At 53.6% G+C, this 21,934-nt stretch overlaps 1 protein-coding gene across 1 annotated transcript in view; it reads right to left on the bottom strand.

The window, feature by feature from the left end:
* Positions 1 to 21,934, bottom strand: part of B3GNTL1 (UDP-GlcNAc:betaGal beta-1,3-N-acetylglucosaminyltransferase like 1) — a 106,381-nt gene that overhangs the window by 16,469 nt on the left and 67,978 nt on the right. Inside the window, exons 7-8 of the mRNA XM_052658514.1 lie at positions 6,004 to 6,099; positions 26 to 150 (exon numbers count right to left, since the gene is read on the bottom strand). Of these exons, the coding sequence (XP_052514474.1) occupies positions 26 to 150; positions 6,004 to 6,099 (221 nt within the window). The remainder of the gene's footprint in view (positions 1 to 25; positions 151 to 6,003; positions 6,100 to 21,934) is intronic.

The raw sequence follows: 21,934 nt of genomic DNA, 5'->3' as shown, positions 1-21,934 counted from the left end.
CCGCCTGGATCCCAGGCCCACGTACTCGAGGACGGAGTGTGTGGCCGCGCCAGGGTGGTAGCGGTAGAGGAGGAGGCTCTGGTCCACGCGGACGACCCCACCGCCCTTCCTGAGGTGCTCGTAGAAGAACAGCAGGTCCTCAGGGACACCCTGCAGAGTGAAGAAACGTGTCCACTCAGAACAGAGCCTTGGTTCAGGCAACGGGAGATGGAGGTCGGCCCGGGGCCCCCACACTTGAGCCCAGCCTGACCGGTGAGGCCTCAGCTGGAAAACAACACATCCAGCTGCCCCCAGCTCGTGGCCAGGGCTCGGCAAATGTGACCATAAGAGGCGGCTCCGGGGCAAGAAGGTGCCTGAGGCGTAGACCCAAGCCCCGTTGTTGCTCTCACTGGCCCCTCTCTGTTGACGGGCACGCTGCTCCGAGGGTCTGCAGGGTCCCACGGGGTCCTTCTGTCCTGTGAGAACCCAGGCCTCCCACCCTCCTCTGGAGAAGGGCTCAGATCAGGGCTGGCTGGCGGGGCCGCGGCTGCCCTGCTGGTCAGTCCAGGGCTGGGGGACCTCAGTCCTGACGGGGATAACAATCGCAGCTCCTTCACTTCCTAGAGTTCAAGGTGAAAACCAAGAAAGCAGAGGGTCTGGACAGGAGGTCACCCAGGGCGTGTTTGGCGAGCAGAGCCCAGCGATAGCTGGGCAAGCTGCCAGGACCCCTGCTCCGGGCAGAGGCTGGTTTCCCTACAGTGCAGAGGCTGCTGTGCGCTGGCCCCAGCCTGTTCTGCCTCTTGAGCCCAAGCTCAGGACAGGGCAGCGCCAGCACCATGGCAGGGCTGAGTGCTCCCAGTAGAGCCACTGTCGCTCGCCCAGCTCATCCACCCTGAGGGGAAGGCGGCATGGCTGGCCTCTGAAGTCTCGATGCCCTGGCAGAGCCCCGTGGCCGTTACCCTTGGGGAGAGAGGGGACTCCTGGCCGCTTTTGGCCAGCTTCTTGGCCCAAGTGTATCCCCTGACTGGGCCCTGTGCACCCAGCCTCTGAGGTCTGTGATGAACTGATGCCCCTTTTCTGTGATCACCCGGCCATGAATTCTGCCACCTCCTGGCTCAGGCCTGTGGGCAGCCCATTGGGCTCACTCCTGAGCTGCCACACTGAGCAGTGCGTCGGTCCCCACACAGAGCCACCCTGCCCAGGGAATCGCCACCAGGGGGTTTCAGCACACGGGAGGCTGACAGGCAGCAGGCCGCAGAGGAAAGCGACGCGGGAGCCACGCGAACAGCCTCACTTCAGTGTCAGCTGCTGAGTCATTCCGTGACGTGATGGACCACTGTGGTGACTGAAGTGTTTTCACAAAGACCACAAGTCATGAAAGGATTTATACCAAAATGTTAAAAGTCAGCTTTCACAATTGTGCGCGCGTGCGCACTGCAGCTAGAGAGGAGCACCCAGTAGCCACAGCCAGAGAAAGCCGGCGAGCAGCAGTGAAGACCCAGCGCAGCCAAAATTAAGGGAAAAAATGTGTTTGCAGCTCAGCTAAAAGTCGTCCACGGTTAAAGAAAGACAAAAGGACCGCACACAAAAGTTCAGAGCAGCTGTGTGGTGATGGGCTCACAGGTGATTTATGTATTTTTCCTTTTGCTAATTTTCTGCATGTTCAAAGGCACCTTTCAAGAGCACATTGTAACTCCATGCTTTATAGATTTAGGAAGGAGAGATGTCCTCTCTGCTCATGACCAGTCGGAACTCAACCCCAGAGTTTTCTTTTCTGGCAAAGAGGCAACTGAGAATTTAGCCAGAGGAGGTGGAAAGCCAGGTGCTGAGCCCAGTCCTCCGTGGAGAGGGTCACCCCTGCCTTGGGGGCTCATGGGGTGTGGAAGGGCGTGTGCCCTCGGAGATGTGGAGAAAGGGGATGCGGATCCTGCGGGATGAAACAGGAGAAGGGGGGACACACTCTCCTCCCCTTCCTGCCCTCAACGCTGCTGTCCTTCCCTGGGGTCACAGAAGGGGCGACCTTGGGGTCGGAATCCTGTGAACAGAGGCTACACAGCCAGCATGACAAGAGACAGAAAACAAACACTCTGCGAACAGACATTCACCCCAAACAGAACCACCACCACCAAAAATCACGAAGGAGAAGAAACTTCTGTGAACAACTCTCCCAGTGAAATCTCACGTCGTCCACAAGGCTTGAGAACGGGGGAGGCCATCTTGAGCCAGAAATGCCATAACTAACAGAGCTGGACCCGTGCAAAGAGCAGGGGAGACAGGAGAAGAGGAGGAGGGGGACTAGCCTGGGCTGGGGGTGTGACCGCACATGGGCTTCCCTGGGAGGTGAAGCTCTTTCGTGACATCAGACGGTGGTGATGGTTGTGCATCCCTGTGAATGTGCACACTTAACAGGTGAATTATACGAATTATACCCAATAAACCTTTTAAATAAGAAGGGATTGACTGAACTCAAAAAAGAAATAGAAGAAAAAGACAAAATTATGTGAGAAATGAAGACGAAGAATTAAAGATTTTAAAATTAAAAAAAAAAAAAAAAAAAGTTCTCCAGGGAAAACAGATCTGAATAAAAATAAGGGGCACTGAAGAAACACAGGGAAGTGAAGAAAATTAAACAATAAAAAAGGGTTAAGAGAAAGTTGTTGAAATGGAAGACAAAGAAAATCTAGCCAGTGTGTAATGAATATTGAAATAGAAAACCACAGCAATGGCAGACAGCTAAGACTTAAAACTATAAGCCAGAGAGAGGTGAGAGCAGACCTGGTCCCCACACATCGGAACCAGATCACGTCGGAACCCAGTGAAACCAAGAATCTTTAACAAGGAAGGAATTCCCCTGTTGCCTCCAGGAGTGTCAGGCAAAGTGAGGCAGTGGGGAGCTGTGTCCTCAGGATGGGAGGGAAGGTGTGGCCCAGGGTTTTCTGTGCAGTCCATCCCTCCTTCGTGTGTCCAAAACCACAGTCTGTGCAGGAACAAGGAATGCCATGGCCCTTCAGACGTGGGGAAGCCTGACGTGTGAGGCTGAGTCCAGGAACTCGGACAGGCACCCAGAGACTCAGTCGCCTTCTGATATGAGCAGAAATCACACATCAAAATCAGCAGGAGAGAGAGAAGGAATAGGCTGACCCACTGACTGCCGTTCAAGCAACAGGTAGGAGTCAGAATACCTTCAAAAACAAACACAAAAAGCTGAGCAGGAGAGGTTTAGGAAGAGCATATGGGATTAAAGGCATTCCACACAGAGATGACAAAATACAAACCTTCTTTGATACCGAGAGGTTTTTAAGGCACGAGAGAAGATGCCGGCTTCTGCCTTTGGGTGTCTGAGAGGCCAACCTCTGCAGCACCTGTGAGGCTCAGGCTCAGAGCAGGGGGCGCCGGGGTGGGGAGATGAAACCCACGAAACAGAGGTGGACGCCCCAACCTCGCTGCCCTGACGTCCTCTGGACAGAACCTGGGCGAACACAGGTGGGAGTGAGGGAAGATCCCAGAACAGAGAGACCAAGGATGGGAGGAGACGCCCGCGAGCACGCATCTGACCCAGCACAGCAACACCTCAACAAGAAGACACTGCAGGGGCTTCTCCGGCGGTCCAGGCCCCCTGCATCGGAAGCATCAAGTCCAAGTGACTAAGACTCCGGGCCTCCAGTGCAGGTGCCTGGGTCGATCCCGGGTCAGGGAATGAGATCCCTAGCACTAGCACTCAGACTGCAACTAAGGATCCCACGCGCTTCAGCGAAGATGGAAGATCCCGCGTGCCGCAACGGAGACCTCCTTGGCCAAATAAGACGCTTCACCCAAAACCGGGCAAAAAAATCTGGATGCTTCATAAAAACAGGAGCAGCCAATCCGCACATGAAAAACTGCTCAACGTCGTAAGTCATCTAGAAAATGTAGATTAAATTACAACAGGAAACCACACAACTCCGGTCAGAATGGCTAAAATGCAAAGGAGCTGGGGGTCCCCCCTCCAGAGAGGGGGTGGCAGCTCACAAGCCACACAGTGACTCCAAGCCTGAGGATCTTTCCAACAGGTGCAAAGGCACTTCTGAAAAGTGTCTGCCGTGCTGGGCAGCAGCTCTTCTGAGCAACCATGACCCACTCTGGACCATCCCCGCCCTCAGAAGAGCTCTGTTCTGAACCAACAAACACCATTTTGGTCACTTTCCTTCTGGTTTAAGGGCCTGAAACAGTTGCCTCCTGGGGGCATCCAGACCCCTCAAGCTGGGTGTCATCCCACACCTTCCTCCCACTCTCTTTCTCCCCTCCACCTCCCTCTGGGAGTGCATCTTCTGGATTTAAAACCTGAGCACCTTGCGGGCTCAGCTCGTGCCTGCTGCGTCCTCGTTTATCCCCGAGTCTCGCTGCCATCCTGCTCTGAGACCTTTAGCACCTCAACTGTCCCGGCGGCTCCAGTTCCCTGCTCTTCCCTCCTGGGTGAGAACTGCAGCCTCCCGGACAGAGAGAATCAGCTGAGGACCAGCCCCCAAACTTAAATCCAGCCCCCAGCATATCAGTGCTCCCTCAAATGCATTCCACAAAGAACTCTTCAGCTCAACCTGTTTTCTTGGGGGAGGGCCTGAAGGAACCAGGAAACACCTCATGTCCTCATCCTGGCGGTGGGCTTCATGGCCATCTGTGACCCCCTCCTCATGCCCACATCCCTCACTTGCTGCAGCCACGGCCCCATCCCAGCCCAGGTCCTTGGTCCCTGATCCCTGAGCCCTGTACAAAGAGAGGGATGGACTTTCTTTTCCTTCCGCAGCTCTCTTTCCAGGAAGAATTAACTTGTGCTAAGAGGCCTGACTCACTTCCCGTCCTGAAGCTGCTCATGGCTGTGACTTAAGGAATGCCTCCTGATGACCATCTTGGAGCTACTCGCCGCAGAGGAATGAGAACAGGTGCTTGGACTCAGCACCAGTGAGAGCAGCTTTAGCAACACCTGCTTAGTGGCGGGGAGACTCATGGGGTGTCCCTTTGCTCCCCCCACGCCTTGAGTTCAAGGAGAATTTGTTGGCAGAGAGGATACCCCGCCATCTCCCTGGCCTTCTTGGTGGGAGCCCCTGGGCAGAGTGCGGTTATGTGCTCATGAGACCCTCCAGGACAGGGAGGCCAGTGGAGCTGCGGCACAGACATTCCCCAGTCTGGCCAGTCCTGAGGACAGGCGGGCTGGGCCCCTGGTTTGTATGCATGAGACCAGTACGGCTCCTGGAAGGCATGTCTGGGTAGACAGGCGAGGGACTGTCTGGCCAGGGTCCAGCGCAGGCGCAGCAGAGGAGCCGGCCTCTCCCTGGAGGGTGGTCAGAGGAGGGGGCCCCACGCCAAGGATCCACTGGGCCCCTAGCAGTGGGTGACAGTCCCCTCCAAAGTGGAGAGAAGACTCCGAGCAGGCTGGACGGGGGCCACGGTCCTGGGGCAGATGGGGAGCCTGGGCCTGCGTCACCCCACCTTCCGGCCTGCTGGGCCTTAACACATCTGGCCCATGGGCTCCATCCACCACAAGACCAGACACACGTCTCAAAGCCAATTTAAGAAGAGTTAAAGGAAAGCAAACTACTCAACCGTGAGATTTACCTTCTGACGGAGTGTTCTGTCGGAGTGTTCCCTCTAAGGCCGTCGAGGAGGGAGGGAGAGCAGTCGGGGTCCACGTCCCTGTTTCTGAGCCAGAGGCCAGCGTGGGTCCTGCCCTGTGAGGGAGGCCCGGGCCAGCTCGGACCCCAGTGCTCCGGGGCCGCTGCCCACAGGGGAGCGAGGGGCGCTGCTCTCCCGCTGCCACCCGGGGTGGCAGGGTGGCACTGCCTGTGTCCTGCGCTTCCCCACAAACAGCCCTTAAACCAGGATGAGGTGGCCGCGCAGGTGTGAGCCCAGAACAGACGCCCACCGTCTTCACACAGAAACCCGCTGCTCCCGGGGAGGCCCAGCACCCGCACGCAGCCCCAGGGAGCGCCGGGAAGGCCCTCAAAGCCCCTCCCCATGTGCCCAGAGGAGGGATCCATGGACCACACTTACCCGCCCGCCCTCATCAAATGGGCCCACGTGGGCGAACCAGGCTCGGGAGCAGAACCAGGTGGGCATGATCACGGTGGGGCCATTGGAGGTAAACACCTGGAAGCAATTAGCATCAACAAAATTAACAGAGGAGAACAGTTGTCACACAACCCCTCAGGTTATTTCCCAGAAAGTCACTCAGAAAGTGATAAACTGCATGCCCCTTCCCTGTCAGTACAAAGGTTCAAGTGGCTTCAGAGGCAGATCAATGGTGTCCGGCTCCCTAGGCGGACAGACAGAGGGGATCCCCACCCCCAGCTCCTCGGGGGCTGTGCTGTGCTCACTTCGTGATCGAGCTTCAGCTGCACCCTAATGAAAAGGGATGCCTAAAATGAAGAGTGACGACAGAGAGGCATTGCGTGTCCCCCATGTGGGGCTCTGTCTGCCTGACTGGTGGGAGGCTGGGCGTGGGGGCTCCGAACTCTGACTTTATTTCTGCTAGGTTATAAAGTCTGCACTTGTGCCACGGACTCTGTGAGAACCTGCCTGACGTCTGGTCCAACCTGCACCCAAATCATGGACAGTGTGAGGCTGTGAGCACGTCTTGGGGACAGGGAGTCACGCCCAGAAGCTGAGCTGGAACAGAATGGGACGGACAGACCCCCACCCTCTGTGCCTGGGACAAGTTTCTTCTGTATTTGGACATGGTTTGTGAACATCCAGCAGCAGACAGTCACTTGGGACAGCCCACTCCTTCCACGCAGCCCTCACCTGCCAAGCTCGCTCAGCCCTGAGCAAGCCTGTCTTGTGCACTTTTGCTTCGAGACACTTCCACCAGAGACTACTCCACGCCTAGCCCCCACCTCTCAAGCTCTCTGCTCACTCAGGAGCCTCACCAACCACAGGTGACTGGGGAAACCTGTTTGTGGAACTTTCTCTTTGGTGACACAGGGAAGGGGCGAGGCTGCTGTGGTGACTAGGGCTTGGTGATTGACATGGGATCCCCCCTGCACCCCACCCCATTGTGGGCTTAAGAAGTGGAGCAGCTGCTGACGTCTGGGTTCTGAGTTTTAAATGTGGTTTCCAGCAAGACAGAACTCGTGAGGGTCTTAACAATCCTCTTAGAAATTTGCCAGTCATCAGTTCTAGTCACTGTTTGAATTGTGTGTAGGTGAAGGAATGTCGTGTCTTAACCTGGTGTGTGAAGTGTGGCGTGTGAGCCCCTTTGTGTACAGGTGCCCCCGTCTGTCCCCTGAGGCTGCCAGTGGGTCCCCCTTCCTTGTCCTGCAGCAGAGCAGGGGGCCGAGGTCCTGTCCAGACCAGCCCCTGACCAGGGGAGCCGTGGAGCCCTCGGGAGAAGGTGGTGTAGGCTTAATGAGCGTATCCCACCTCTAAACCCCAGGGACTCATTACAAGAAACCTTGAGCAAAACTGTCTTAGAAGAAAAACAACCCTTTCTCCCATGAATGGCCTGTTGCGGCCACTTCCTGCACTCAGGTCACATGTTCCTGGATGTGAAACATGGCCAGGCCCCTGTGTGGGTCGAGCAGGTCAGCAGGACTCAGGGCCAGCTCCCTGGCATGGTCACGATTCTGCCTCCACCGCTCCCACGAGCTCAGGCTGGTCCTGCCAGCCCACAAGGAGTGGAGAGGGGCTCCTGGCTTCCTGGGATTCGCCCTGCCTGTAGCCACAACGCCTGGCCTGGGCCATGGAGGTTCTGCCAACAACAACTAGAGACCAGAACACAGGGCTCTTTCCCTTGACACCCTGGGGCACGAAGGATGTGGGGAGAATACAGAGGAGACTGGGCCCCCCTCCCTCCCTCGCTGCACTGCCTGCACTGAGTCTGAGGTAGGGAGGGAGAAGGAGGCAGCATCCAGGAGCGAAGAGTTCTCCAGGGAGACCCAAACATCTTCCTCTCTCTGCCCTGGACTCCAGGCATAGAGCCTTCAACCCGGACAAGCCCCTTGCACACGCACACGCCTACACACATAGACAACATGCATCCCACTGCCTTGGGCAGGCGGGCCCTGAGGGCAAGCCTACCACCTGCAAGGGGGATTTGCAGGAATTGAAGACTCCTGCACTGAAGTCCGGAGAAGGCAATGGCACCCCACTCCAGTACTCTTGGCCTGGAAAATCCCATGGGTGGAGGAGCCTGGTAGGCTGCAGTCCATGGGGTCGTGAAGAGTCAGACACGACTGACTGACTTCACTTTCACTTTTCACTTTCATGCATTGGAGAAGGAAATGGCAACACACTCCAGTGCTCTTGCCTGGAGAATCCCAGGGACGGGGGAGCCTGGTGGGCTGCCGTCTATGGGGTCGCACAGAGTCGGACACAACTTAAGCGACTTAGCAGCAGCAGCAGTACTGAAGTCAGCTCACTCCGCCATCACTGGGGGCGCAGGGCAGGCGCTGGGCCCACCCTTCTCAGCCCAGAACATGAACTCCCCCTCCCAGCAGTGCAGCAGCTTCAGCGGGTGAGGGTGTCTCAGGCAAGGCTCTGGGAGGAGGGCTAGCGTCCCCATGTTGGGCCTGGTTACAGCCATGCCTACCCACACCTCCGAGCTTGGGTGCCGTGTCCAGCCATGGCACTGGCTTAGAGTGACCAGCATGTGCTCCTGATTCTAACAACTAACACACACTCGGCCCCGAGACCACCAAGCTGAACGTTTGGATAGTACACACAGGCCCTGCTCCCCTGCGCCACTTCATTTGGCTGGAGTTGCTGAGAGGCTCACGGCGGATGGCGACTCACACCACAGCCTGGGGGCCGGTCTGGTGGGGCCTCTTTCTGGCCTGCAGGCGGCCTTCTCCGTGTGTCCCCACATGGTGGCAAGAGCTCTGGCGTCTGATCCCATCAGGGCTCCACCCTCACAGCTTCAGCTGACCCCAGTCACTCCCAAAGGCCCCGTCTCCCAGTCCCATCACACTGGGGGTTCAGGACTTCAAGACAAGAATGGAAGACATGGGCATTCAGTCCAGGACAGGTCCACCCCATTCTCAGACCTCCAGCCCTGCCCCGTCCCCCAGGGGCAAGTGCTCCCGAGCCCTGATCCACAGGCATTCGCACCCAGGAGACCATCAGCAATGATCACTCATCTCTAATTGACCCCAAGCTCCAGACTACAAACCTGGCTGCCCTCTAACGTCTTCCCTTAGTTGCATGAGGGACGACTCAAATGACTTACAATTTTGTTGAGTATGATTAACACGCCAACACATGATGAATGTGACCGAAGTATACACACCTAACCACCCCATCTCCAGCTTCCCTTGTGCCCTTGTCCGTCCCCGGGGGTGAGCTTCCCACCTCCCTCCCCCAGGCAATTGCTAACTTGCTTTTTTGGGGAGCGGGCACACACTGCTTTCAGGATCTTAGTTCCCCAAAACGGAATCAGACCCTGGCCCTTGGCAATGAAAGTGTGGAATTGTAACCACTGGACCACCAGGGGATTCTCTGATTGGCTTTCTATCACAAGTAAATTACTTGCATTTACCAGGATTTCAGTCACGCAGTCCGTGCTCTTTTCTGGTTTCTTGCACTCAGTACCACCTGTTCGCTCTGAACTACAGCTGTTTTCCCTTTCGCCTGTTGGATGTGGGCTGCTCCTAGTTTATGTGGCGAGCATCTGGGTGTAAGTCTCTAGGCTTCTGTTTCTCTCAGGTAAACACCCAGGAGGGGATGACTGGATGAAAAGGCAGTTGAATGGACAGCTTCTAAAAAATCTGCTAAACTTTTCCAAAGTGGTTGGATCATTCGAGTTCCCACCAGCAGTGTGCGTTCCCGTTGCTCCACATTCTTGCAAACATGTGGGATGGCCAGCCTTTTTATTCTAGACCTGCTAACAGGTATGCACTGGTATCTCACTGAGGACTTAACATTTTTCTAATGGCGAACAATGCTGAACTAATTTGCCATCCATATACCTTATTTGATGAGGCATCTATTCAAATCACTGGCCCATCTTTTTATTGGGACGTTTATTTTCTTATCATTGAGCTTTGAGAGCCCTACAGAGCTCTGGGCACAAGCCCTTTATCAGAAATTATCTCCAAATATTTTCTCCCATTCCCCTGACCTGTCTTTTCATTCTCTTAACAATGTCTTTCAAAGAAGTTTTCAACGTTCTTAAATTCCAACTGACCCATTTTCTTCCTCTTATTAATTGTGATTTTGGCATCTTATCTGAGAACTTTTTTGCCTAACCCAAGGATGTAAAGATTTCTAAGTTTTCTTCTAGAATTTTTACAGTTTTAAGTTCTACATTTCATTCTAGGATCCATTTTGAGTTAATTTTTACACATGGTGTGAAGTTTTAAAGTTCAATTTTATTGCGTATGGATATCCATGTGTTCCATCTGTTCGAAGATGATGCTCTTTTCCCACTGAGCTTCATTTGCACTTTGATAAAAGACCAGTTGTCTGTGCACATCAGTCCTGGACTCTCCTCTGTCCCTTCGATCTGTCTGTCTGCCTTTACGCCCACACACACTGTCTGGATTAGCCTTGAGGTTGGGTAGTGCCTGTTCTCTAAGCTTGCTCTTTTTCGGATGAATTTTGACCGTTCTGAATCCTTTGCATTTCCAACAAATTTTAGAATGAGTCTGTCGATTTCCATTAAAAACAACAACAACACACCATGCTGTGATATCAACTGGGATTATGATGGACATACAGATCAGTCTGGGGAAGACAGACATCTCAACAACACCGAGTCCTCCAACCCATGAGCACCGTGTATCTCCCCATTCACTTAAGGCTTATTTCTTGCAGTAACTACTAGTTTCCTGTGGTTGCTGTCACAAATTACCACAAACTTAGTGACTTAAAACAACAGTGGTTCATTTTCTTAAAGTCCTGGAGCCCAGAAGTTCTAAGTGAGTCTCGCAGTGTGAAATGGGGGTGTCAGCAGGGCCTCGCTCCATTCAGAGGCAGGAGGACCACCGTTCCGGCTTCTGAAGGCCACCAGCACCACTCGCCCTCCCTGGCTCAGGGCCCCTCTCCTGTATTCACAGCCAGCAGCGTGGTGTCTCATCTGTCTGGGTCACATCTCCTCTGACTCCTCACAAGGACACTTACGATGGCAGTCTCGAAGTCCTTCATCACATCCGCAAAGGCAGCTTTTCCATTTAAAGTAACATTTCCAGTGTAACCCCCCCCCCCATCCCCAGGGGACATTTGTTGATGTTTGCAGACCTTTTCAGTGGTTACACCTGGGGGTGGGAGGGGTGAGGAGATGGGGAGGGGCACTCCTGCTATCTAGCTGGGACAGGGGAATGAAGTTTTAACTGTGAGGAAACACACTACACCCTCATGTTGCTGCAATTAAAAAGACTGATGACACCAACTGAAAATCGCACAGGTTTCGGGAAGGACAGTGAGACAGAACCACTTTGCAAAGCAGCTGAGCAGGTGCTCAGACCTTCTGCGCAGCCAGTCGCTCCGCTCCTGGGCACACACCACACAAAACCTGTCCATGAATGTTCCAAGCGGCTTTCTTCACAGCAGACAAAACACTTAGAATCTGAACCTTATGCGTCAACACTGTATGGCAGGATCCATAGCGCAGACGCCGTGCATGCGCCCCCAGCAACAGAACAACTGATGCGCACGCAACACAGGGGAACGTCAGCCAAGTGCGGCCATTACAATCTTATTTGTGTGGAATCTTAAAAATGGGAGCTTTAACCACTAGCGACAGAGAAAAGGTCAGTGGTGCCTGCAGTCGAGGTACAAAGACACAAACCTAAATAGTCTTTAACAAAATCTTTGCTGCCACGCAGTAAGCTGCTGGCATAAGCGTCCTGAAGCCATCAGTACAGACCTGAGCCCTGTGACTCCCAGTATCTCAGCATCTGGGTTTTTAGGGGGCTATGCTTGGTGGGGTGGGAGGGGGTCTGAGAGATCTGTGAAGCCAGGCCTACAGCCAACAAACGCCACAGAAGGGCCCCTGAGGCCCTCTGAACTCAGCATTATATAGCAAATACAAAAACATCAGTGCCAATAAACGTGCTCCGTAATTTCCCGACAGTCAGAAAAAAGCTGATTTCACACTATTATTTGGAAACCATTACAAAGCAAAACTGAGCTTCCTGTTTTCAACGCTGACTTGCCAAAACTCCAGACGCATTTTCTGGCGAGTGACTCCACAGCTGCACACCTGATGTTCCAGCTGTTTCCCCTGGTTGTGGGACTGACCAGAGAAACAGACCCAGTCCCCAGACACACGGGCGCATGAAATGAGGCTTTGAGTGTAAAATGCACAGCAGATTCTGAAGACCTGGTATGAAAAAAAGCATGTAAAATATCTCACTGATATTTTCATATTGATCACATGTTGAAAGGATAATATTGTGTATACATTAGACTAAAGAAGATACTATAATTAATCTGCTTTTAAACCTTTTTAATGTTACTACATTTAAAAAAATTGTATTTTGGCTTCCATTTGTGACTCATCTTTTTTAATTTGAAGTATAGTTGATCCACAATGTTGTGTCAACTTCCGCTGCATCACATATTTCTAAGTATCTGTCCCCAAACAGTTCAATACGTTCTTCTTTCTTTTTAAAAACAGTTTATTTTCAGAGTTGTTTTTTCTCTTTTGAAATTATGTATTTGGCTGCACTGGGTCTTAGCTGTAGCATGTGGGATCTTCAATCTTTGATGCGGCATGCAGGATCTTTTTAAGTTGCAGCAGGAGAACTCTTAGGGGGACCCAGTACCCTGACCAGGGATGGAACCTGGGCCCCCTGCACGGAGCATGGAGTCTTAGCCACTGGACTACCAGGGAAGCCCATCAATCCCTTCTTTAAGTGGCATAGGCCCATGAAGTAGGAGGAAGTGCACAGAAACAGCAAAGGCTAGTTCAGACACTGGGCAGCTCCAGTGGGAGGGAAGGAATTTAAGCAAAGAGTGAGGCCATCACCAGACTGGCCGAGGGTCAGGCCTGGGCAGCTGTGGAATTTGTGAGCCAGCCTTCCCTCCTGCATTGCCTGCTGCTTTGGTAGGACCACCAATATTTGGAAATTAAAACAAAGTATTTCTAGATTTCCATGGGATGAAGAGAAAAAAAAAACACAAGAAACTTAGAAAATATTTTAAGCCAAATGAAAATGAACAATACATTAAAATCACGGGGAGCAGTCAGAACAACAGAGATTTTATAGCTTGAAACATATTAGAAAAGAAGGTCTCAGATCAATGATCTAAGCTTCTAACTTAAGAAGAGAGGAAAATAGCAAAGTAAACTTAAAGTAAACAGAAAAAGGATAGAACAGATAAAAGAACAGAAATCTGTGAAACAGAAAATGATCAAGAACATCAATAAAACCAGAAGCTTATTCAAAAAAAAAAAACCACCAGTGATATTGATAAATATCTAGCTTGCCAAAAATAAAAGATACAAATGATCAATATGAGAAATGAACATGTCACTACAAAACTGTAGACATTAATAAGGAAGTAAAGAAACATTGTTAAGTTTCTACCAGTAACTTCAATGACCAGATAAAATGGACACATTCTCAGATGTTCCAGCCAAGGAGACCAGGCACCTGATCTGGGGGGAAGCAGGAAAAGTGCCACAGACGTCCCCAGCCCACCATAAGCCCAAGAAACTCGCCTGCCCACTTAATCCACAAACCGTGACCACTGACAGCAAGTTGTTGCAAGCCCTAAGTTTGAAGTCGCTGGTTAAGCAGCAGTAAATAACTAGAACCAACTAAGCTTCTGTTGGATGGCCTAAGTGGTGGAGATAGCACGACCAGAAGGTAAGGAAGCCAGAAGTGCCACAGGCAGCCGTGCTCGGTCCAGGGCTTGTGTGGAGGGAGTGATGGAAGAGGACCACCCCCAGAGCCAGAAGAGGGAGCAGAGCCCGCAGGGCCACGGTCCTTCATAGCTGCCCCGGGACCCCCCACACATGTCCCCAGGAAGGACACCAGGTCAGAGATGCCTGGGGTCCCACCAACCCCACATCCAGGATGAGGGCTCTGAATGCAGATTTATGGAGCAGCTGCTAGACAAGAGGCAAAGATTTGGACCTTTTTCCTCCAGTTTCATGGCTGAATCGTCACAACAGCAGGACCCAGTGAACCCTCCGTGGGTCAGGCGTGTTGTTTGTGGACTGCATACTGGTCCCCAAAGGGACAGTCACCCAGGGTCCAGAGCAGGCCTCCCCGGTCCTGCCAGCCCCAGTGCCCACATGCACACTGGGCACTGCTGTGTTATCCATGGTGTCTCACTCCATGAGGTGGGGCCTGTCCACCTTGGCATCTGACCTCCAGACTGAACCCATGGAAACCCCGATGTCCTGGAAACGTTTTCCACTTGCAGCTCCAGTGCTGAGCTAGAGGAATGATGGAAGGAATCATTCGAAGTTCCAGAGAGATTTGCCAGCAGCTCTTTCAAGGCACCAAGGTTTCCAGCATGTGAATATGCAACAGCTGATGAGGACACTGCTGGGAAATGTTCTCATGTGTGGCTGGTTCAAGGAGTCCAAGGGTCAGGCCTACGCAGCTGATCTGCACTGGTTGTCTATCCCATCAGCCCTGAGGGGCCTGAATCAGTCTGAATCACTGAACTTTCTGGAAGTATTGCAGGACAGATGACCACAGGCTCAGGCACCCCTTCACTCACAAACCATCACTCGAGAACTGACTACATATGGCCCAGGGAGGCCATCAGATTCATCAACCCTTCTCGCCCATGCTCAACCATCACCGTTTTATTTCTCTGAGTTGTTCCAGCACCAGGAATAAGGAACGAGGCCCACCCGCTAAATCTGAATCTAGGACAGAACCGGATGGAAGGTGGAATTAACAGATTTCAGACAGGCTTTAAAATCTGAAATCCTAGTAAGAGAGAACAGGGAGAGAAGGCCCACATCCATTCACAGATATGTGGTCAGTGCATTCCCCTGGGACTAAAATGCTAAAAAGTCACTTATTAAATGGGATTAAGCAAGAAAACACTACAGCCTACCATGGGTAGGCTACAGTATCCGGGCACACTTTTTGAAGTATTTTGAGTAGAAAATTGATACTCGTTTGATATAAAACTGACTTGATATGAGAATGAAATGCAGAATGCTTGGGTTCCCCCTGAAATGAGAGAAACAAAGGGTTTACAACAGGTTTAGAAGCAGCTCTGTGTCTGAGAACCGGATGTGGTGCCGTGTCGACCACGACATCCCATGTGTCCTCACACGTCTGTGCTCTGTGGCCTTGTGGCCTCATGACATCCCCCTCGGGGTGGGGTGGGGGACTCTGTCAACATGCCTCCAGCACAGACAACACAGAGCATATGCATGGCCGTCCACACGGGTGATGCTGAACCGAGACGCCATAGCCAGGAGCACTCCATGGGCAGTTCTGCCCATAGGATGCCCAAGCAGGGCCAGCGGCTTGGTTCACACACATCCACACTCATCCCACGTGGACAGGGCCCAATTTACTGCACTTCCTGGTTCCAGAAACACCTGCTGAGCCACTTCCAATGTTGTCGTGGGCTGCGGTGGAGGAAAGGTGTTGGTGGCTGGACTGGTTTTCTCTGCAGGTGAGGGTCTGGCCTGGCGACCGGGCACATGCTGCTCCGGCCAGCTGCTGGCCCACCTGGGGGCCCAGCTGCTGCAGAATCCCTCATCTTGCTCCCAACCTGGGGGCAAATCTGGGCCGGGCAGCACCCATGTGCCTCCCTCGACTGCTGAGCGGCCAGTGTTGGCCCCAAGAACCACTGCTCGGATCTCCTGGGGCCTAGTTCTGCCGTCTGGGCAGCGCTATGCCAGCCCAGCTCTGGCCAGGAGGCACCTCTGACTCCAACCCCGTCCCTTGTGTCTGAGGTGCCAGTCATCCCACAGGCAGTCAGCAAGCCTGGCACCACCCAGGCTCCCATGCAGGGCGGGGGTGTCCATCCTGCTGTGCCCTGGCACCATGGCATCCAGTGGCGTCCTGCTCACCATGGGGCTCAGCGATCGTCCAGTGGGTGAGTGGGTGGGCTTGAGGGGCAGGGCTGACGGAGGGAATCCGGCTTGTGCCTGCGCTCTGCTCACACGTGTGCAGGCACACACGGCTGCGGGTGTCCACCGTGATGGGAAAGCAGGGAACAGACACCGTGTGGGGCTGAGTGCACCAAGGGAGCCCCGAGTGCATGGGCACAGGTGGACGCACAGCCCTGGGCAGGACACACATGCTTGTTTCAACTGGAGGCCCCAGAGAGGAGAAGCCCAGTGACTGTTGGGTATGCCTCACTGTCCCACCCTCGGCTCTGCAGGCCCTCGGCCAGCAGAGACCACACGATGAGGCCGTGAGGGGTTGGAGGGCCCATAAATCCTTCCAGGTCAGACTCAGCTGCAGGATGCTAGAGGTCAGAGCCTCACATGCTGACCCGTAGGGGCGGGAGGCCTGGGAGAGTCTCCAGGCCAGTGAGAGGGGCAGGCTCCACAGGGGAACATGGCCTGCACCAAGGCTGTGAAAAGGCCCTAAATTTGGGGATAAGGAGCAGCAGATGGCTAACAGGGCAGCAGCCAGGACCCCCAGATGCCAGCTTCCCACGGGGGCGAGAGGAAGGAAAGTCTGGGCAAGGGGCCAGCAGCACCGCCACACCTCCGGCCACTCCCAGCTCTGCCCGTGGGGACCTTACTTGTGCCGGCTGGGCCCTCAGCAGGCCTCGGCTGCCCCCAGACCTGGGGCTGTCGCCACATGACACCGACTGGCACCACCAGGAAGTTACGTGCTGCCCTGACGGCCACCCCTCCTTAGCCTTACGGCTCACGTGTCAACCATATTCTTGGGTGGCCTTGACATGCTCACAGCCCAGCACCTGAAACGGCTCCTTCACAAAGCCGACGCCAGGGATCCTGTGTCAGCGGAGGGAGCGCTGACCAGGTGGACCCCCACCCCTGGTCTCCCTGGAACAGGGGCCAAGGGCACTGCGCAGCCTGAGGCTGGCTCTGCCCTGGCTCCCGTGTGGCCCTGCTGGCTGCCGGCCACGCAGCACTGGGTTGGTGATAATGATAAAAAGGACAATGTCAGGAAAAGCCTGTCTGTCATTATTTGAGGAAATTGTTAAACTAACTCCTTTTAATGGGCAACGACAGGGAGGAATTATCCTTTTCATGACATTAAGCTCAAGCTTGCCCCTTGGGGGAACTGCCCTTTAGAGGAACATGAACTTGTCCTCCAGAAATGCCAAGGGTACTCTGTGTCCCTGGGGGTGGCAAAGCTGGGGGACCTCCGATGTGGGGGGCACGGAAGTGCCACCCCTCAAGCCGGGTGTGAGCTCATGGTCCAGCACCCCCGCGGGCCCAGCAGGGGCGGCCTCGGGCTGGCTTTTCCCCTGCCGTGTCTCTACGGTCTCAAGCTCGGCTTTGCGGAACCCAACCCAAGCCTGTGCATCCTAGGCAGGCGAGGACGGTGGGTGCCCAGGAGGTGAGCAAGGATCAGGAGTGGTGGAGGGAGGGTGGAGAGACACGTTTGTTCCAGGGGTGCTGCTGGCAGAGATGGGGGCACCCAAGAGCCTCTTGATGAAAGTGAGAGGAGTGAAAAAGGAGAGAGGGAGGGGAAGGGCAACGAGCTGCGTCTGGACTCCCCCTCTAGGACTCCTCAGCGGGTGAGGATCTTCTCGGCTCTGTGCTTTGATCTCCAAATTCACATTTCAACCTCCCCTTGGGGGAGGGAAGGAGGAAAGTTTTTTTCTGAATGTGCCACAAAGCCTCCATCCCCAGCGGGCTTTGCAGGTCAGCCCCCAGCCCCCACCCCAACCCAACATGGAGAATTCCTTAACACCCAATTTACATGGAATCATTTCAGATTATACTTAATCACCGAGAGCAGAACACCTATAATTTTGGGGGGGTTGCTCCTTCCCAGACATTTCTTAAAGCTTCTTACTTTCTCCGTCTTATCAACCCCCGCCTGCCCCAATCCTATTTGAACAAGACAGAACAGTTTCCAAAGCATTTCGTAATGTTTCTCTCGGTCTACAAGGCACAAAGTGAGCGGACTCCGTCCCCACCTGCCACTCCCCGGGGCACCTCTAGACCTTCCTGCCTCCCACTGAGCGTTGTTGGGGAGGGGCTGGCCATTTCTCGGGGCTGCACCTGCCGCTCCTCACTCTCACCGCTTACCTCTTTCTTTCTCAGCTTTTCACCTCTTTCTCCCTTTTTGGTGAACTGGCATCTCCTCCAGGAAACATCTCACCCTGAATGACCTGAACCACACCTGGGGACATTTTGGCTCCAATCACGGCTCCAACGGAAAGGGCTGCGGACCTCCCTACTGTGGCCTGGCTGTGCCTGTCGTCCTGCTGAAGGTCATCTGACTCAGTCCCGGCACCCCGTGTGGAGACGGTCACCATGCTGGGGACTCAGACCCATTGCCCATTGGTGCTCCAGCAGGGCTAGCAGGCGGCCTCCTAGCTCTTGGCTTCCTCTCTTCCTTCTCCAATCAAGACCCATGGAAATCAAGTGCAATTCTTAAGCAATTTTATGATGAATTCCCAAGGATTTTTTTTTTTAATCAAAAGTAGAATTAAAAACAAACAAGAGAAGCCAGATTAAAAAAAAAAAACCTTCCTTAAAATGAATGTCCAGAAGATGCCTGACTTTTTACCCTAAATCATTAAACATTTCTTCTTTTAAAGAGACACATATTTGATTCAAGTAGTCTAAAATATAATGACCCCCCAAGAGTCAGTTATTGGAAAAAAATATGTGGGGTTTTGCACAACAGGGCTAGAAGAAGGGACGCCAACACTCTGGACCCTGCATACTTGGACTTGAGCACATGTTCTCCCAAAGAAGATACACAAATGGCCAATAAACACACAAAAAAGATGCTCAACATCACTGATCATTAGGGAACTACCAATCAGAACCATGAAATACCACCTTACACCTGTGAAAATGGCTACTATAAAAACGTAAACAAAAACAAAAACTGAAACCAGAAAACAGTAAGTAATGACGAGGATGTAGAGAAACTGGAACTCTCTTATATTGCTGGTGGGAATATAAAACACTGCGGCTGCCATTCTTCAAAATGATAAACATGTAATGATCCTGCAATCCTACTCCTGGGTGTACACCCCAGAGAATCAGCAACAGGGACTGAAACACACACGTAAGGCAACGTTCACGGTAGCATTAGCCATAAAAGCCAAAAGGTGGAAATAACCCAGCGGCCCTCAAAACGATGAATGGACACACAAAATATGATACATGATGGAATATTATTTAGTAACAAAAAGGCATGAAATTGTGACAGACACAGGCACTGCCACCACCCTACACTGCCTGAAAGCAGAATGGGAACAAAACAATAAAAACAGGACAGAAAAAAAAAAAGAGCGAAGAAAGTACAAGTTCGGTGGCCACTTTTTTTGGTCCCATCAGAGCAAGGCAATTATTTCCAAAATTCAAAGAGAAGTTGGCTTGTCATGATGGTTTCTTTCAAGCTTTCTTTCGCTCCCGCTTCCAACAGCCACCCGTGATTTCAGACTAGCAGCCTCCTGCCACCCACAGCTGAAGGGTTGCGTCCTGCCTGTGCCTTAAAACTCACATGAAGCCTTGGACACACCTGAGAATACGCTGGCTTTTCACTGGATCTGAGCCCCCTGGGGAGCTATAGCAAAGGAACTATGAGGACAATCTCCCTGTTTGCTTCAAGGGTCCCTGCCTGCTGTCATTCTCCAGACCAGCCTACATCTGACTCCAGTGAGCAGTTTATCTTCATTCTTTACCTCCAATAAATTGCACATGGAAACAGCCACTCAACACAGAGCTGACACCCAAGATGGCGTCCTTCTTAACGAGGAGACCAGGCTAAGAATAAATCACATATTCGTGGGACCAGGAGTTTCACCAGCACATTCTAGCCAGTACCAGGGTGGGCCTGGCTTGGTCCATCACCTTCCTGCTCCCGGGCGGGGGCTGGCTTGCTCCAGATCATCCCTTTAGTCAATTAAATGACTCACACACACACATACACACACACACACACACACACACACACACACACACACAAGCTGTGGTGGTCTTTCCTTTCCCCTGGGATTGTCCTATCCATGTTCTGTAGTGACAGAAGTGCAATTGTTATCAGATGACGGTGCACTGTGTGGGCAAGAGCCCCAGCAGAGGGCGCTCGGGCCGCGAGGAGGGAGCTGACCCACGGGCAGCAGCAGCAGCCGCAGACCTGTGGCTGACCACACACCACCTGGGAACACAAAGGCACCTCGCCAGCAAACTGCTTAGAGGCGCCCCATGAGGCGCCCGGTGAGGCTGCACACCTGGCGGGGTGTGGAGCTGCGTCTTGGCTGCTTCTCACAGGTTGAAGGGAAGCAGTCCCCTCCCACCCCCTCCTGCCTCCATCCCTCCATGCCCCCAAGGAAGAGATGTGGCTAGCTCTGCCTTCAGTTCTCCCACCCCCTGTGCCAGGTGGCTGGACCCTCTCTGCCCTCCTCACCCACAAGGAGGGCCCTGGCCCACCCACCGCCCTCTGTCCAGGAGTCCCAGCGAGTGGCCTGTCTCCAGCACGTGGGAAGTCATTTAGTTGGTTTTCAGTGATATTTTTACAAGTACATTCTTCACCTCACCTCTACTTAGTATTTCTCCGGGGATTGCATCCCTCCTCCTGGATCATAAAGTTTGTCTTCAGGGAAGAGCTCTCTTTACTTGAGGAGGGGTGAGTATGTGAAAGAAGTTTTTCCTTAGATGACCAGAAGCTGTTATGTGAACAGATGAGGCCAGCACCCTCTGAGGGATGAGACCTGTTTGAGACAACAGGTCTTGCCTGCAACCTCAGGACACATCGCAATGATTTTCTTGGACCTTCGAGGATGACGTTCACTCGGCAAGCAGACACTGGAAGCCCCTGAACTCAAGTGGCGCCTGAAGTGAAGGTGGCAGCTGGAAGTCAGGGACAAACAGCACCCCTGCTCTGACACCCAAGTATGAGTCACAGTCTGTTCCCAAACACGGCAGATTCACAACCAACCAGAGGATCAAACCTCTCCACAGCGGAGCCAAACAGCAACCCCTGCTACACAAAAGCAGCAGTGGTGGCCGTGGTTCCCAGAGGACCAGTGAGCTCCTCTGGCTCATGTCTGGGCGAGAAAAGGCAAGTTTTCAAGGGGCAGAAGGACCCTGGCGGGGGAGGGACTTCCGGTCACGAGGCCACTGCAGGTGTCCTGCTGTGAACACAGGTCATGCATGCAGGTGGGGACGGTCCCAGCTGAAGAGAAACAGAACAGCCTCTTAGTTCATTAGGACAATGAAGGAACACACACAGGTGAGCGGGAGGTAAGCATACAGGTTAAGGGGGAGGTGAGCACACAGGTGAGGGGGAGGTGAGCACACAGGTAAGGGGGAAGTGAGCACCTAGGTGAAGGGTAGGTGAGCACACAGGTGAGGGGAGGTGAGCACACAGGTGAGGGGGAGGTGAGCACACAGGTGAGCGGGAGGTGAGCACACAGGTTAAGGGGGAGATGAGCACACAGGTGAGGGGAGGTGAGCACACAGGTGAGGGGGAGGTGAGCACACAGGTGAGTGGGAGGTGAGCATCTAGGTGAGGGGAGGTGAGCACACAGGTTAAGGGGGCGATGAGCACCTAGGTGAGGGGAGGTGAGCACACAGGTGAGGGGGAGGTGAGCACCTAGGTGAGGGGAGGTGAGCACACAGGTTAAGGGGGAGGTGAGCACACAGGTTAAGGGGGAGGTGAGCACACAGGTGAGGGGAAGTGAGCACCTAGGTGGGGGAGGTGGGCACACAGGTGAAGGGAGGTGGGCACACAGGTGAGGGGAGTTGGGCACGGTGAGGGGAGGTGGGCACACAGGTGAGGGGAGGTGGGCACACAGGTGAGGGGAGGTGAGCACACAGGTGAGGGGAGGTGAGCACCTAGGTGGGGGAGGTGGGCACACAGGTGAGGGGAGGTGGGCACACAGGTGAGGGGAG

This window comes from Budorcas taxicolor, chromosome 19 (genome assembly GCF_023091745.1).
Source record: "Budorcas taxicolor isolate Tak-1 chromosome 19, Takin1.1, whole genome shotgun sequence".
Classification (NCBI taxonomy): domain Eukaryota; kingdom Metazoa; phylum Chordata; class Mammalia; order Artiodactyla; family Bovidae; genus Budorcas; species Budorcas taxicolor.
Note: the sequence above shows the minus strand (reverse complement) of the source record. Positions and strands in the feature narration are given on the sequence as shown.